General features: G+C 37.9%; 1 protein-coding gene across 1 annotated transcript in view; it reads right to left on the bottom strand.

The window, feature by feature from the left end:
* Positions 1–10797: 10797 nt before the first annotated feature.
* LOC139685925 (uncharacterized) overlaps positions 10798–16280 on the bottom strand; it is a 143496-nt gene continuing 138013 nt past the window's right edge. The window contains exons 4-5 of the mRNA XM_071583056.1: positions 16161–16196; positions 10798–14459 (exon numbers count right to left, since the gene is read on the bottom strand). Coding sequence (XP_071439157.1) covers positions 14181–14459; positions 16161–16196 — 315 coding nt within the window. The 3' untranslated portion in view covers positions 10798–14180. The remainder of the gene's footprint in view (positions 14460–16160; positions 16197–16280) is intronic.

Genomic DNA, 16280 nt, shown 5'->3' with positions numbered 1-16280 from the left:
ACGAACTATGTTGATACTAATCTACCGATAGTGTATTTTAGGAAATCATCTACCTATTGATGAATATACCCTGGCGGATTGTTGCAATAACATTCTCAGCCAATTTATTTTTAATTATATTTATCAAATATGAGATATAGGGAGTAAACCGTACTCGGCATAATCGTCTGCACCCATTAGGGATCTAGTGACGTCACACCCAAAGAGATTATAACGAATGATTTCATTGGCTTCCGAAACACTTCTCTCACGAGAACTTCTTCTCTTCCATAAACTTCTTCGAGTCAGACTTTTCTCCCTCCCGGTCGGCAATTGGTTTTCTCTGTCACTTACAGACTTGGGCCCGGAAAATTCTCAAGAAAAAACGTTTTCTCTTTTCTCCAGGACAGGAAAGTTGCAGACTTTGGGCCCCTGGAAGAACTTTCCATCGCAGGCCAATCCTTACGACCGTCTCTCTCGGAATGACCCGAACCTGTGGATACTAGACGCATGTCTTGGTCGGTCGCCATGGCCGCCGTAGGTGTATGAGCATGGCAGCGGGTGGCAGGTGGAGTGGTTTGTCTTCGAGAGGGCGTGACTTCCGTCTCCCGTCATCGAACAATCGCGCTAGAGGCGCCCGAAATCGCAAATACGAGTGTAATGAAACCACTTTTCCCGGCCTGTATCCGCGCATTAGGTGTATAACCATTCACTGCCTAGTTCAAATTCATAATTAGTTAATGAACTTAAACTCGTGGAAAAAACATATCAATCTTCAATAAAATATATTGCTTATATACCAAAATGTGATTATAAAATCGAGTCAGTTCAAATGAGACTTTCGCTAAGAATAATAAAAGCATGAAATGGAAATGCCAGTGAAATTATAGTCAGGTAAAAAAAATTGAAAATTGAAAAGATAAAAATAATGTGAAAAAGTGACGATTACTTTTTACGCAATAACAAAGCAATTTATGAAGAGAAAATATTCTCTCGTCGTATGATCTTGTGCTTCCCCGACGGATTGCTGTGGGAAAAGCTACTCGGGTCTTCCGCCAGGTCAGTTCAAAGATTTTGGTGTGCGCGGCGCCAAAAGTAATATATTTTTATAAAACATTTGAACATAGAGGGACGAAATGCAAATTTGTTTGTTTCATGAAATGCAAAGATATTCACAATTTCACGAAGGGAAAGAAAGACCTTTTCGCTAATTTTGAGAAAAAGGAAGGTGTTAGAATGATATTAATTTTAGCGCGTGTAGATAACTAAGAGGAGGATGGGGATTCATCCCTTACTCATTCATGCAATCAAGTCGTGGATTCTAATTAGTCAAAATTATTCTTACACATCTTAGAGACTTCAAATGTAGAACGGCAAAGGTTCATATGCGAGAAATTTCAGAATGGAAAAATTAGAAACTAATTCAAAACTTACCCTGAGTTCTAATACATTAGGAAAAACTGATTACTCCTTTGCTTCTTCGGCTGAAGCAAAGGCCCAGAAATGGTATATCTTCGTTTCATCTCAGCAAAATAAAAGATTTAAGCAATGGAAATATCCTGCATATTTGCAAACAGTTACAAACAACTAAGTGAAACGACTAGCTATTTTTAGTTGCTGACTGTTGCTGTTTTTTTTAATTTTATAGACTTTGGGATGATATGAGTTTCATCAGGTGGAATAGTACATATTTTGGCATAATTTTCTTTAAGAGCATCAAAGAATAGCCATTAAAAAAATTTCTTTAGAAAAAGTATCCTCAGAAGAGAAATTTCTATGTAAAAAAGTATGATTTAGCATTTTTAAATAAGTGACTTGTGCAGTTAATATTATAGTTAGTTTCATTGTTTTTCCTAAACTTAATATTCGGGGAGAGTAATGAGCGCCAATTAGTCTTTTGAGTGACACCTATTGACGAAATGAAAGAAAATAAACTCTAATAAGGAAAACACCTTGAGATATGTCAAGTTAAATGAACAGAGAAACTCATTCCGAGAAATACGAAGAAGGAAGGGGATCGGAATGGTGTGGTTGCTTATGTGCTCGTTTCCCACCCAGAGGGTCCGGGTTCGTATCCTGGAGAGGATAGATTTTCAGTGGTTTCCCGATGCCTACTAGAGGTGCTTTATGGAGAGCACTTTGAGTTAGTACGCCGTGCGTCAGATGGGGCGTTAAACTGCGGACCCCTTGTTGCCTTTCGTTAAGAGTAGGCTAATGCCCTCGTTAAGAGTGGGCTAATGCCCCCTCCACCCTCCCGCCTTTCCCAGCCATCACTAATGTCGAAAATGTCCTCCGCTGTCGGTCGCCTCCCCTAAAGGTATTACTACTACTGCTACGAAGAAGGCAGAGAGAGCGTGTGTAGAAAATATTGAAAAGTCGTAGCATTATGAAGATGACAAAAGATGCAAGGTGAGATGGAAGATGTTAGGTGAGAAGGGAATAAAGTAAATGAATAGAGGTATTTTGGACAACATTCGGAGTCATGACTAAGGACATTATTTTAACTTTGCGTTCTTGCTTTTAAAGTCAATGACGATGAATAGACCTCCAAAAGGTACCTCAAGCTCATAGATAACTCTTGATGAGATACGGTGTTACTTCAGTGAAGTTACTTAACAATTAAGTATACAAAATATTTTGTACATTAACTTTGCAGTAAAACTCTTTGGGTAACTAACAATATTGATTAAAGGCATTCCGCCAGTAATCACTCGGATGAGGACAACGGATCAAAGGGTCGTTGTAAATGCGTCTTTCGATTGGTGCGCATAAGTCGATATCTCGGAAGTATCGTGGACTTCATGTCTTGCGATATACATCTGTGAAGGCGAGTGGGCCGCGATCGGTGGACCACCTCAGTCGTTCCGCGGGCTCAAATTCTGCAGGATAATTGTTATATTCTGTTCGAGCATCATTTTAATACAAATGTGAATTATTTGATGCGCTGACGTCCATATTTGGTGGCCAGAAATGTCAGGAAAAGGAACCTTTCGATTTCAGTAACTTCTCAGAAAATCTAATGAAATATATCGCAATCAGCAGGCTCGTAATTAAAATTATTTGAACTTCTCACTGTAATTTGCTCATATTCTAAAGAAAAACAGACAGTATTATCCATTGACTGGGGTAGACAAAATTTGGTGGGACAACGTAAAAGTAATTATGAGAGACAAGTTGTGCATCTAATGATGGATATTTAGTTTTAAAGAATGAATTAATTAATATCGTTTTCTGCGTTAACCATTTTGAGCAAATCGGTGCAATGGCCAAGGGGAACGCGGCACCGTAAAATAGTTTAAAGTTGACACACAATATACGGAAGAAAATTCTTATTTTCATAGAGCGACTCAACGAATCCCAGCAGTGGCAAATGGGCTGCTGCGGGCCGGAGGGGGAGTGCGGCGACGGGCGTGGAGGGGTACGGTGCCGATTGTAGTGGGGGATCTCGGAGGAGGGACGAGGCGAAGGATGAGCCTCAACCAACCGAGCCCAAAAATTGTCACCGCCGATTCCTCAGCCTTCCGGCCCCGCGCGTGAGTAATCGTGCCAGAGTGGTCCGAAGAGAATTAACCCAATACGTGCCCATCGACTGATCCCAAGGATCCCCTCTCATTCAGAGAACGCTTTTAATGGACGGATAATCTCCTTTCATTTGGGCGACGTCGCCGTTTCTCGTCGGATTCGCGTGCTCTTTCCCCACAAGCGAGCGGCAGCCGGTACCGCTCTGCATACCAACCCGCTGCAATCCTTCCAATGGATCAAATCAAATTATAGAGGGCGTTCGAATGTTTACATGCCTATTACATTCTTTCCCTTCGACGCATCCCTGTGGTGACAGGTGAGCCTTGATGCAAATGAATCCTGGCGGGAGGCGGCGCTAGGAAGGCCCGTGGATTAAACATGATGCCTCTTCAGTGCGTGCGATATTACGGAGGGTTGGTGATCTGTTTCGCGATTATTGCTCTTACGGTACAGCGGCATTTAAAAACAGACCAGCAAAAAATTGCAGGGAATACATCATATACGAGGGTGAATCAGGTGAACTCTTTGTGAGAGTGCACCAAAATTTCAAAATGGTGTCCCACGGTCCTGTTAATAGGCAATAGTGATAGCCAGTGTTTGACGAGTGCCCCACAGGTAGCAGCATGATGCCAGAAAGCAGCAATACTATATTGATCAAAAAGTTCCCGGAATAACCACCGTGTGGCGCTCCCATCGTTCCGATTTGAGTTCTGTTTTTTTTGTTAAATTGGTACATCTGTTGTTGATATTCCCTTTAAATCTTAGTGTCATAACTTGACATTTGCAAAAGTTACGTAGCCAAGAGTTCATCTATCTCTGTGTGTGTTGGCGATTTTTTACAATTGCAGAAATGGATTTAAATTTTCAACAACGAACTTGTATTAAATTTTGCGTAAAAAACGGATTTAGTGGCGCACGGACGTTGGAAATGTTGGAAAAGTGTTTCGGAAACGATTCTCTAAAAAAAACGGTCGTTTACCAGTGGCACGAGCGGTTCAGAAGTGGTCGTGAGTCAATCGAAGATGATGAACGCAGTGGCAGACCATCGACATCGAAAGTCGGTGAAAAAATTGATAAAGTAAAAGAAATGTTGGTCAATAACCGCAAATTAACCATCAGAGAAATAGCGGAGGACTTGAACATTGCCTATGGATCCGCCCAAGACATTGTGGTTAATGATTTGGGTTTCCGTCATGTAGCAGCAAAGTTGGTGCCAAAAGACCTCAATTTCATGCAAAAAAGAGACCGTGTTGACGTCGCAAAAGACATGATTTGCGAGGCTGAATCCGATCCCACATTCATCAAAAGGATCATTACTGGAGACGAGACGTGGGTTTATGAGTACGACACGCAATCCAGACATCAGGCAAGTGAATGGCGTTCACCAAATGAGCCGAGACCAAAAAAACCACGTCGTTTTGAGTCAAAAAAGAAGGCAATGCTGACGGTTTTCATGGATTACAACGGTGTAGTGCATCATGAATTTTTGCCAGAAGGCCAGACAGTAAACAAAGAGTATTATTTGGGCGTTATGAGACGTTTGCGTGAAGCAATTCGCCGAAAGAGACCAGAAATGTGGGCAGAAAACTCGTGGATTTTGCACCATGATAACGCACCGTCGCACAGTGCTATCATTATTCGTAATTTTTTGACGAAAAATGCAACAAATACCATCCAACAGCCACCGAATTCACCTGATTTGGCTCCCTGTGACTTCTTTCTGTTCAATCGAGTTAAAAAACCATTACGGGGAACGCGTTTTAGCAGCCGAGAGGAAGTAATGGAAAAATCGCAGGAAGCACTGATGGACATACCGAAAACCGAATATAAAAAATGTTTCGAGGATTGGATCAAGCGCTGGCATAAGTGTGTTGCAGTCGATGGGGATTACTTTGAAGGGGACAATATAGATTTAGATGAATAAACTTGTATTTTTAATTTTCTGAATAAATTCCGGGAAATTTTTGATCAAGGTAGTATGGTGCAACGATGGAGCAAACATGGCGGCTGCATTTGCAACATGCACCACATTGGAGCATACTCTCTTTTTTTTGTTGAGTAGTTAAGAGGAGAAACATGGGCATTCATCAATGAATGACAGTTGGTGATTAATCTCTGTCTATCCAACAAGTTGTCATGTGATCTGGGCAGTTTCTAAACGGCATTACTTCTCTGAGAGACTCGCCTTGGCCAAGTCAAGCACACCAAGTGGCCACCACTGGCCTTTGTAGCAGTTAAAGCCATTGCATTTCTGGAGACATCGTGAACTTTCAAAGGACAGCAATATTTCTATTGCAAAACAGAAAGAGTGCATATGAAAATAATATAAATGAGAATCTTTAGCACTCAAGAAATTAGGTAATTTATAAATGTACAAGTTTCAAGGCTTTCATTTGAGTTTCTCAAGTACAATTGTGATATAAAAATGCTGTACTTTTAATAAAGAAAGAAATGTCACGAAGCTTAACCATGTGATACGTGTCATCCTTGGAGAAACCGGGCGAGGATTGGGCGTGCAACCTGTTCTCAAACACGGCTTCGCCATGATGACCTCGTATCATTTTGAAGAGAAACGGCGGGTCTACATAAAGGCATCCCCTTTTTACAAATTTCCACGAGCTTCTAATGTGGTGCATAGCTGGTTACAATCACTTCGTCTCTATTAGGGTAATATCAAGGTCTTCTCTGACAGTGATATTCATTTTTGCGACGGATTTCCCTCGAGGGAGAGAGCACTTCCGGCATCCAAAAAAGAAGGTGGCCGAGTTTCTCACTTTCTTATGTTCTATAATTTTTCTATTGTGATTCACGTCTGTACCAACTAACTGATATATGCTGTGAGTGTGTGCATACATATAAATAAATACATACGAGTGGTATCGTATATATATCCCTTCCATTACAGCCTTGACGTGGTGGACGGGTTTGTGCGTTCCGATTAACTCTAGAGCTGTGTTGGCGGGAGCAATAGTGATTTCTGCTAGTAGGGTAGACGAAATGTAGACCGCGCAGCGTCTGTTCCTCAGTAAGGCGGCTGCAATGACATCTGACCCCAGTGGGGCGGCCATTGTGTGATGGTATCACGTTAAAAATGTTTTGTTCCTATTTCGAAAAAGGTAAAGGTTATATCATGTGGAGACTACTGAAAAATAGGTTTGATTTCCCACGCAGCTAAAGTTAACCTCAGGGTCATCAACAAAAGGATAGAGAGTAGGGAAAATTATTACTTAAGGGATGATCAGTTTGGGTTTAGGAAGAGGAGAGGCATGCGCGATGCCATTGCAGCAATGAGATCACTAATCGAGAGGAATATATATTACCATCAGGACGTATTTGCATATGTCGTAGATTTCTAAAAGGCATTTTATAAGGTGAATTGGCAAAAAATAATGAGTATATTGCAGAAAATAGGAAAAGATTGGAGAGACAGGAGCCTAATCCGCAACCTGTACACGTCTCAGACTGCTTAGGTGCAGTAGATTACCTAGTAAAAATGTCTGTGTATACATGCATAAAAAACCATGCACACAGAAATTAACTCGAAGGTCGGTTTGGTAGGTAATTGTAGAGTTTACCCAGTACTAAGCCCGACGGCGAGTGAAGTTTACACATCAGGGTAGGGGGCCCAGTTCCTTTCCCTCGGGCGGTTATGGCTTCCCAGGAAGATCTGGTACCCGAAAAACCAAATAGCTTGGATGGAGCTGCAGGTGCCTAGAGAGGCTTGCCCGGGAAATATATATAAATATATGCGAGTGTGCGTTTGGGTACATATATTTAATGTGTGTATATAGGCATATATGTATGTTTCGCGTGGTTGAATTGGGTGAGCATGGTTATGTCAGGAGTCGACAGTCCCTTTTCCTTAAAGAAAAGTATCGATGGAAAATGGGATTGGGGTCGTAAAGTAAAGGCTGATACGTTCTCGTATCACTGGATAGATTTAGTGTAGTTCCTTTTATGTGTTTCAATTTGCCTTGGTTTACGACCGCCGAATGTCTGCTTTTATTATTATTAGTGGTTACTGCGTAGGCGGCCGGATGGCCGGATCTCTGTCGGTGTGAGATTGGGGCTGGTGTGAGGGTTAATAGGAAATCAGAGTTACTTGAAAGACTCGGATTCGTGGCTAAATTCAGGGCGAAATATGAAAATTTTTGGGTTCAAGTTGAAGAGAAGATTTTTCCTCGTCTTTCCAGATGAGTTGGCGGCTCCTATATGAGATTGCAACGGAATTCGCTCGTGCCTGACAGTGATTTAAAATGATTGACTTTCGGGGTGGAGGAAAAATTGAGCTCTTTGCTTAGAATGGCCATCTTCTTGATTAAGTGACAAAGAGGAACGAATTAAGACCATCACATATTTCTTCCTGAGATGCTGGGGGATGTGTTAGATCGAGGGAAAACTTGGATAGCGGGGCGAGTAGGGATAGGGGAAATAGAACGTGGGCGTTAAACAATGTGGGAAGAACGGTTTTATCTCGATGGAGGACGGGTGCGTTCGAAATGATTGGGGCAGGGGGAGATCCCTGCTTTTAAATGCGATGGCAAATAGATATTAGTCTTCTGAATATCATATCTGTGGATAACGTGTTTCGGGATGGAGGATTTTTTCATACTGTTGACCTATGTGCTGCTTTCAAAGACAGCAAGATCACTCGAAGAATATTGGGCGTGCACTAACTGCGTTATATAAGTGGATTGAATGAATCGGAGCAATTGGGAAAACGCCCGATGCTCAGATGGAATCGCGGAAGAGTATTAAATGCCGAGAACGTAGGACGCGTGTACTGTTTTCATGGGAAAGCATGAGCTTAGAAAAATTTTTGTACGCTGCATTTGAAGAAGTTATCTTGGTAAAATATGCCTAGTGTTAGCCAACATTTTAGCGTTCGGTTTAAAATGGTGAAATCCAAAGGAAGGTGTTGTTGACGAAAATGAGGGAGTGAAACGGTGAACAGCATTGTGACCAAATACGGGGATTGAAATAAATTAGTAAACCGGGGAAAGGGCAACCAGACGTCGCTTTGGTGGCAAAAACAAAAAAAGTTATGCTGGAGAAAAAATGGCTATGCACTTAATACTTCAATGTCTTCAACGGTATATCTCCCTGCACGAGTGGTTGGAACATCTCGGTGCAGGCATCGCCGTCCCAGCAGTCGTCTTTTTCGCGAGTTGTACGACGCTTAGTGCAGCGCGACCTCCCTTCCGACTCAAGCCATGTTCCTTGTTTAGCGTTACAGTTTTTTGTAGCAAACAATTGAATATTTTGCGGTTGAAGGACAGCCCGAGAACAAGTATCTCTGGGCTACAATTCCTCTTCATTGCAATTAATACAACACATAATTACACATAAGGTTCTATTCCTAGTTCTTGCTGAATTAGGTGTCAACGAAACGATGTGAGGTAAAAAGCTGCTTGTGTTCTGCAATACATTTGCGATAATGCTGAAATATTCACATCCGAGTAGGAAATTATCTGAAACAAGACCCACCGCAGGAAAAACGTAGCACCGGCCGGGAGGGAGAGCTGAGAGGAAAAACCTGGGAAGACGCCGAGACGTGTCATTCACAACACTCAGTCCACCTCGTGGTGAACGAACACAGAAAGCGCTCCTATGGGTTCTGCCCCCGCGCCTCCATCCTATGTAACCACTTCCATGTGCTAGCGTCCTCCGTCCACCACTTAAGGTCGGAGGCACTTGCAAAAGAACGTATTTTTCGGCGAGCGAGGGGAAGTAATGCGGTTGTCGATATGGCACTGAATAGTATTGCACCCACTCTGAATATATAAGATTCGTATCGTAGTTACCATCGGTTCGTATCTACCATGCATTCGTAACTACTAAATATGCTAAGGAAGAGGGACGGTAAAAGTTTTTATTCGTATAATTCACTGTGTAAAATTATGTTTTATTAAATAATATTAGTTTAATGTGAAATTTATATATGGTATCGGCATCATTGATTTGATTCCGGAATTGCATTAGCGGTACTCGTTGCCAAATGAAACCTCTTCAGTTTTCCTACGCTACACGTGATGACGAAAAGTACTTTCCATGAAGGATTTTTTCACATTAAGCAGGATGGGAAAGTTGCGTGGGACTAGGTCTGGAGTATGTGTAGAGAAAGAAAAGAGCTTACTAAGCATTGATTTGCGCGAGTTAATCGAGGTTTAGCGGTGGATTTCATAAATCCACAATGCACTTTGAGGTGTTATGTGCATTTTTTCTGTTTCCAACGTTTGGGCAGCGCATCATGAAATTTTCAACATTACTGAGAGTGATCTTAAATTACCCGGTAATCCTCTCTTACAATGACGGCCATAGTGTTAATTTTTACTTCCATAAATCCTCTCCTTTAAAATTGATTTTCTTACAGATTTAAATCAATGAAAACAACTTTCTGCTAAGAAAGTGTGAAGACAGGACTCTCGAGTAGTCTCCCTTAGCATTGCACCGGCCTCGGCTTCCGATTTTCTTCAAGCCAACGCAAAATTTCAACGCAGACCATTGCTCAATGCGTGTTACCCCCAACGTTGTTGCATGTGAACTGAACATGTTTCAATATATTGGGGTTAATGTGATAGAAGTTTTATTGCTAAAACTTCTGTCACATAAACATTACGTATTTATTTTACATGCAACGTAGAATTAAATATATAAATAAAAGTGGGAAGAAAATTTATGTTCATATCCCTCATACTTTTGTTATCTTTGGTACAAATTCTACAATATACTGCAAAAGCTTAGTGGCATAATGTAAAACTAGCTGAAAATGTTATTTCATACGTGGATGTCAAGTTGGGAAAACTTTTTCTTGTGACTTCCCACTTGAGTGCCAAGGATACTTGAATTTTAAAGTGGTAATGAGGTACTGTTAGGTGGCATTATTAAACTTTATCATATTATTGGCTCTTAGGATTCATATATTAAATACAAAGGCCAGAGTACTAAATTTTCTTGCACTTGATAGAAAAATTTACACAACTCCATGGATTTTGTCTTAGTTCAGTATGAAAGAAGTCTCTTTGAATGCATTAAGGTGTCTGTATTTGTACCATAAGGATTATCTATGGATTCAGATCAAAAGATTAGAATTGCAAGGATGTAATATTATAAAAATATGAGATGACAATTTTGGCTTTAATAATTTCCAACATTTCATTTAAAAATTGACTCTTATGGAAACTAAATCTACGGAAAGATGACACATGTGGAGGAAAATAACACAGTATTTCAGGAAATCCATACAAATTTATTGACACAAAATTGGTAACTACATAAAAAGACTTTTAACAGGTTTATAAAGCATGAACATAATTCAATTTATTAGACTACATGTAATATCAATGAATTAATTTCACTTCAACACTATTTTCTGGGAAAATAAACTTCTTTGCAATATCTTTGGAAAATTTCAGATGCTGTTACACTAAACATTGGTTGAATTTGCAATGACACAAAGAGTACAATAACAAGTCTCATTTACAATGTGACCATTCACAATCATTTACCTGTAGTTAGTATGAAGAACTGGTCTGTTTCAAGTAAAATGTCACATAATTATTGAGATGGGAACAAGGTTGTGCGACTCAATCATGTTTAAAATTGAAAATGCTTTTAAAATTTGTATAAAATTGTGTGGTGGCATTCCATTGTACCAGCTATTCTATTTTATATTCATGTTATTCTATAGCAGCATTTTCACCAATTGAGTTATTGGATTCAAAATAAATTTATGGTTAAAAATACCATTAAAAATTTACCAAATGAAATTCACTGTATATACAATTATAATGTATGCCTATATGTATATACATATCAATATATATCTATACACATGCACATAATTATACCAAACCAAAATCAGGACCAACTTCTTGCATGTTTCTTGCACATGGGGTTTTGATTAAATATTTGGTAAGATAATTGTTACTATTGGTTTTGATTATTAGTGTCTATTCATGGATTGAGCTTCATCAATATTTGAATATTGTGATGGAAGTTAAAGGTGTTAGAATGCTTATTTAAGGTTTACTCTTCAGACTTGGAGCACTTGCTTAATTTAGTGACATGGAATAGTGAAAATAACAATGAAAACTTATCACTTATTTATCATACATATTAATGGATTTAAAATGTCCAACTGGGTTTTGTAATTCATTATTGCATTTTTCAATTAAAATACCTATGTGGTTAAAGTTTGGCAATTTATATTATCTACTCAAATTTTGACACATTTGTTACTTCCCAAATACATTTAGGTTCATATAATTTTAAAACATTATTTACCACAGTTGAAACATGATATAGTTCTTCATAAATTATGGGAATTATCATTTCATTCTATGATTTACTTTGACATTGATTGAACTTATTTCTCTCTCTTTTCATATGTTATGGTTCAATTTCAACTCAAATTCCTATGAACTAATATTATAATTTTCCTTTATACGATGCCCACTCTTTGAATAATCATTGTATATACATTTTAAAACAGAGCATTTAGAATAAAATATACCTTCAATGACATGATAAATAATGTTGAAATAACATAAGAAATATATATTTAATATAACATGGAATATAGATATATCTGTTAAAGGTTGATTGTTTAAGGAAATTGAACTATTTTGAATATTTCTAAATATAATAATGTTAGAGAACATTGTGAAAGCTGAAACATATAGGCAGTAATTCCGCATTAGCTGACTTAAAAACTACACCAATATGTAATAGAAGCATAGAAATAAGTATTTTACTGTATACCAACCTTGGAAATCAGGTCTAAATCAGTGGGGGCTCTTCCTTTGTGGAAAGAAAACAGCATAGCAAACAATTGTAGGAGGATTAGGCCACTGATGAATGCTCTTTTTTAACAGAGTCAATGGGATATCCCAGGAAAGCATTCCAGGTTTTCTCAGGTTGATTTTCATTAACATTTTAAAAGACAAAAAAATTAACTTTACTATGTCACCTTAAATTTTTAAAGAATTTAAACCTTAAAGGAATCACAGTAAAATATAAAATATACCATAGCTATAAATTAAATTTATTTTGTATTAATTTCAACTGTTATTAACGATCTATCTACAACTGTCCCCCTATTTGGAGTTGAAAACTAAAAAAAATTGACTTAACTTAGAGACTAGAGACTGCAGTCATGTTTCATTTAAAAAACCATATAAATATATGTAAATGCTTCTCATAATTGATTGATGTTGCCCTAAGAAGGTAAGGGAATACAAGAAAAAAGATTAACTTAAATGTTGATAAACCATTACATTAAAATTAAAATCAGCATTTTTTTCTGTTTTGCTGTTACTCCACTAATTATCTACATAAGGAAAACTAAAAGGTGGCTTCATAAAAGAATATTTGTGCAGTTTGAATAACTTCAATGAAATTAAATGTTATGTTTAGACTATATTTATACTTGCTTAGTGGAAATCAAAATATCGTAAAATCAAATTAACCAATTTATCTATTCAAATCGGTACTCTCAACAACATTTACAAAACAACAGGAAACAGAAACTTATTAACAAATTTATGTGCTATATGTGTTGCAATTACTTCTGCACATTTCATAGTTGGCCCATTTCACTTCAGCCATGCAGAAGAAAACATCAAATCTTATTCGGCAACTGTCGGACATTCCCACTGGATATGTACTACCATATCGGCTTAATCAAATATTCACAAGAACTCTCTCATCCTTTATAATTCATGCTCATAAACAAACATAGCAGTGTAAAGTAATTTCTTTTAATAAAGTGTGGAAAATCAAATCAATAATTGGGACAAAAGATGAGATGGCTATCAAAATCGTAGCAAATTTGAGCTTATAATTTAGCCATTGATGAAACAATAAAAATTTTCAATTTTTATACATTTTTCATGATGAGGTGAATTTCAATCCTAATTATTAGCTTTCATAACTTCATTGACCACACTGAAAACTATAGGCCTATCAATGCTTCAAATTAACCAAATAATGAAGTAATATGCCAAATGAATATCAAGACAAGCATTCAGAAAAAATAAAAGGAAAACGTAAACAATTAGAATACATAAATAAAAGGATAAGAGACCAATGACCAAGACGTACTATAATATAACATGGAAATATTTATAATAAAATGAATACTGTGCAACATTATTCCTTATTGTGTTGGAAATCTAAATGCCTAGGTATTTGGCCAATGTTGACTTGACACAACATTCACGTAGACTGAACTAAAAAAGGTGCTTTCAACAGACACTTCAACCGCATTACCCACTGCTTTAGGCATCATTAATAAATGTAATTGTTCGTCTGAATATCCTTTCAGAATGATGTGGACGAATGATTTCTCCATAAAAAGAAATATCTCAAGAACAATGCTTCCCAACAGGTCTTTCGTACATTTATGGAGAGCATTCAGCTAGAGGTTAGGAGTACATGAACCTTAAAACTAGACGGCTGGAAGAAGGGTAGCATCAGCAAACCAAGATCATAACAACTTTGTGGTTCATCAGAATACTGCCAATTCATTCCAGCACTGCCCCTCCTTCCCAGAGTAATACATACTCGAAAAGTCAGTCTGGATGTTGATATAGCACACAATCTCCATTTTCGTAATTTCAGGTACTCATTGGCCTCTCTATAAATTCATCTGGCACACACAGGCATTTGATTGATGCTTAGATACAGGCGCAGCTAATCACCTTTAGGCTTGGGAAGAGTCGTAGTACAAAATCTTCATTTTCATCAGAGTATAGTAGGACCAAGGGGGCAAATACATTTGGAGCACAGCACGAGTCCTGTGACTGAAAATGGAGTAGGGCTCTGTGGTTCTTCGAGTAGGATGAGGCGGCATCCCGGTCCGAAGCAAACTCTCCTGGTTGATAATTTGGACTGTCCCACCAACGCAGGGCACTGAAAAGGTTTTGGATCCTAGCATGGTTGGTTGCATAGAAATCCTGTGGAAACAAATTGGAATATAGTGCACATTTTATTATTCTGCAATCAGTTTCATAATGTATTTTGAGCACCAATAATGCAAAAGAATGGATACTACACATTAGAGTGGGAATGGTCATAGATGGAAGTGAAGACAGAAGATTTACCATCTTGATTAAAAAGTAATGACTGCAATGAAGCCAAAAAATTTAGATTTTACTATGACTAAATTTCTACTTTCAATCCAAATAGAGATTAAATCCTAAAGAAAACATTAATTTCCTGAGCAAGTGCACAGTTGGTGAAAAAAATTTGCTATAGCTCATTGCTTCCATAATTAACAAAATCATTGACTGGTAGGCTTGCCTTTTTTGCATACTCTAAGACTTAAGTTTGGAGTACAAATTCTCAAAGTGCTCTGGTCAAATTTTCATGCGGAGTATGTCATGGAATGAAACATTTTTAAGACACAAGAGCTATTGAAGGATATTAAAAAAACTGAAGAAATTACAAGTGTCGCAGCTGAAGGTCGAAGCAAACAGCTCTAAACAACTTGTAATGCAATTGGATGAAGTTGAGCAAGTGACGTCAGTCATCTATATTGTAGTGGAAGGCAAAGGACATCGATACAGCAGCAGTATTGGGACAGTGCTCACAATCACAAGATGGTAGTGATCCAGCTGATTTTCAATTCTTCAGTTTTGTATAAAAACTTGTCCTTTGTACATATCTGTCAAAGCTGCATAAAGTGGCAATACTAAGCAGCGGTTGCAACACAGGTGTATATAAGTTAAAATTTTACCTAATTTTATCCTTGGGAATGGGAGCAGACAGAACTATGTGCTCGAGCTTAAAATACACTGGGAATAAATATGAATACAAAAGAGCTGCACCAAGTAGCGCACAGGATATGTCTATCTGCTGCAAGAGTGTATTTTTAATACTTGAAATTATTTTTAATATTTGAAATGAAATTTTTTGGGGCACAAGAGCTGCATGTCATCCTTCTCCTCCACTTTGTGATTTAACACCAATCGAAAATCATTTTGAATTGAATGAAATTTGTAATGAAGATTTTATGGATGTAAAAAATGTGTGTCTTTGGGTATAAAAGCACAGATAGGATGACTGTAATTTGGAAATATCCATGCATAATAACCCTCAGCCATAGACCATCAGGTTTGGGGGGCCTGCAGGGGGTTCCAGGAGCCGAGAAGAAGCTTTCACGGTTGTAATGGAATTATGGTGTTCACACTGTAAAAATATTCACATCTACAATGATATTATGTTGAGAAATGACAGAGGCATAAACTTTCAGATGTTGGTAGTGGTTCAAAATAAATTAGGAGGCCCTAGAACTTTCACCAATTGCATGTCATGCATTGCATTGCAATTATCTGTTAACAATTCATTACTGAATCATGTAATTACCAAGATCTAAATAATTTTTTTAACTTTCAAGAGAAAGGAAAGAAACAAGGGAAAAATGTTTCGCAATGAGATGAAATTTTACCATGAAATATATAATAATTTGTAGCTTTTGGAAATATAACATTGCTACATGTAAGTCTTCTTTATAAAAACCATCTCAGGAAGTAATTATGATACTTAAGGCTCAGTTAACAAGTTTCATCTTTGTGAAACAATTTGACCTTTTAGAAAAACTTTGAACTGAAAAACAAATATACATAGGATATGACTTTTATTAAATGGATACTTACACCAACTACTTCTGGCTTTGTGGGTCTTCCATCAAGCTGCTTGCATTTAAACAAATAAGTAAACTTGATTATCAGAAATTCGTTTATCAAAATTATATCTGGTAAGAGAATGTCACAATA

This window comes from Hetaerina americana, unplaced genomic scaffold (assembly GCF_022747635.1).
Source record: "Hetaerina americana unplaced genomic scaffold, ioHetAmer1.1.p SCAF_120, whole genome shotgun sequence".
Classification (NCBI taxonomy): Eukaryota; Metazoa; Arthropoda; class Insecta; order Odonata; family Calopterygidae; genus Hetaerina; species Hetaerina americana.
Note: the sequence above shows the minus strand (reverse complement) of the source record. Positions and strands in the feature narration are given on the sequence as shown.